This window comes from Eptatretus burgeri, chromosome 7 (assembly GCF_056783735.1).
Source record: "Eptatretus burgeri isolate ZD-2024b chromosome 7, Ebu_testis_v1, whole genome shotgun sequence".
NCBI lineage: Eukaryota > Metazoa > Chordata > Myxini > Myxiniformes > Myxinidae > Eptatretus > Eptatretus burgeri.
The window spans coordinates 41,659,188-41,661,430 of NC_140967.1; the positions used below are offsets into that span (position 1 = coordinate 41,659,188).

The 2,243-nt window shown below is 44.4% G+C and overlaps 1 protein-coding gene across 2 annotated transcripts in view; it reads left to right on the forward strand.

Annotated features, from left to right (window-relative positions):
- The window catches only part of CMTR1 (cap methyltransferase 1), an 88,439-nt gene extending 86,661 nt beyond the window's left edge, over nucleotides 1-1,778 (forward strand). Inside the window, exon 23 of one of the 2 annotated variants that reach the window (XM_085888139.1) lies at nucleotides 1,432-1,778. In XM_085888139.1, coding sequence (XP_085744265.1) covers nucleotides 1,432-1,546 — 115 coding nt within the window. In that variant the 3' untranslated portion in view covers nucleotides 1,547-1,778. The remainder of the gene's footprint in view (nucleotides 1-1,431) is intronic. The other variant, XM_085888140.1, reaches the window with a different exon arrangement.
- Nucleotides 1,779-2,243: the final 465 nt, after the last annotated feature.

Genomic DNA, 2,243 nt, shown 5'->3' on the forward strand with positions numbered 1-2,243 from the left:
AAAAACGTCGTTAGGAAACGCGACTAATAAGATCGTTGTTGGCATTTACAGGACCAATGCAAATGCAGGATTAATTAAATGCGAAATATGTTAACCAATGAAAACCAACAATCGAAAGTTAAATTGGCACCCAGAAATATAGGCACCCAATTCCGTATCAAAGAGGACAGAGGAGCAGAAAACTGGACTGTCCTCTATAAATCCGGACGAATGTCCACCATCTTCATGCCGCACGAGTTTATAGGTTCGAGGAAACGTAACCGCCCACATGAAACAAGGGTTCACTGGAGTCCGAATATCCACCTCATATATGTGGACAGCATACAGTTCACATTTGACCACATTTTTATGAAAATGGGGATAATTATTAATTGCAGTTTACTCCATGTAATAGAAACTGGTGATTAATGCTGCAAAAGGTACAGCTTGGAATGGTTCTGTGGGTATAACATAACATGTTAAGCTAGTATATTTTGCCTGTAGGTATACATATATCCTACAGAATTAAATAAGGTGTGTGTGTGTGTGTGTGTGTGCGTGCGTGCGTGCGTGTGTGTGTACGTACGTTTGAACATCATAGAAAAAAAAACAGGGCTGGGCCAATCTCCACCAAATTTTGCATACGTGTTGGTAGTACCCAGGGTTAGAATAGGGGCACAAACCTGCCCCCTGCGAAGAAGTGAGGGGGGAGGGAGGGGGAAAACTTCTTTCAAATTTTCACCTGTCCATGTGCCACAGTGCAAATAGTTTACTAACCCCTGCTGCAGACGGGGGGGGGGGGTGATTATCCATGGCGCAAAATATATTTGCCTCACCTCCCCCACTATCCTTCCCCCACTCCCCACACCCTCTCCCCAGGCTGCCCCCCCCCGAGGGTTTCCAGTTACTGAAATATTCAATATAATATGGAATAACGGCAAACCAACAAGGTTTCATTCTTACTCTCGTGGTTTATTCCAATGTCACTAGTTACATAAAACATTTCTATTAAAGGTCCTGGCAAACAACTTTTTGACCTGGAAAACTTCTGGAGATTTGGTCTTCCATGGCTGTGCGAACCCTGATAGATCTTGATCGTTCGATGTTGCTCGAACTTGAAGTACTGGAAGTAATATTGGATTTACCATATACGGCAGTCGTGCTTTTCAGAAAGCAAAGTTTTTCATTTGAAAATACAATAATTTGTACAACCGTGGCTGCTAAAATAAAACTTGCAGTTGGTTTCTGTGAATGCATTGTTCAATAGCCCAATTGTCCCTTTTTCAATGAGCCTGCGTTTGTGACAACATATCATTTTGTGGTTCCACATTCCTCTGAATGTGTTGCCCTGAATATATAATGTACAAGGAAAACAGTATGACATAACTGAACTTGTAGATCGTAATGAAGATTCATGACTTAATCGATTTTTGTTTGAATTCTTGAGTGCAGTGTTTGCCATGTTGGGCAGCTTTTCTGGAGTTGGAACAGCAAGTTGAGCCAGCAGGACATACTCAACTTTGTACACAGCCATGCACCAGAGGATATGAAGTCACACCAGCAATGAGTTATCCCTGTCTTTTAAGTTACACTTCATCTCCTCCTTACCTTACGAGGGTGAACTGCTCGTTTCATGTTAAAGCAGTTGGTAATGGATCTCTCTCTCTCTCTCTCTCTCTCTCTCTCTCTCTCTCTCTCTCTCTCTCTCTCTCTCTCTCCCTCTCTCTCTCTCTCTCTCCCTCTCTCTCTCTCTCTCTCTCTCTCTCTCTCTCTGTCTCTGTCTCTGTCTCTGTCTCTGTCTCTGTCTCCGTCTCTGTCTCTGTCTCTGTCTCTGTCTCTGTCTGTCTCTCTCTCTCTCTCTCTGTCTCTCTCTCTCTCTCTGTCTCTCTCTCTCTCTCTGTCTCTGTCTCTGTCTCTGTCTCTGTCTCTGTCTCTGTCTCTGTCTCTCTCTCTCTCTCTCTCTCTCTCTCTCTCTCTCTCTCTCTCTCTCTCTCTCTCTCTCTCTCTCTCTCTCTCTCTCTCTGTCTCTGTCTCTGTCTCTGTCTCTGTCTCTCTCTCTCTCTCTGTCTCTGTCTCACTCTCTCTCTCTCTCTCTCTCTGTCTCTCTCTCTCTCTCTCTCTCTCTCTCTCTCTCTCTCTCTCTCTCTCTCTCTCTCTCTCTCTCTCTCTCTCTCTCTCTCTCTCTCTCTCTCTCTCTCTCTCTCTCTCTCTCTCTCTCTCTCTCTCTCTCTCTCTCTCTCTCTCTCTCTCTCTCTCTCTCTCTC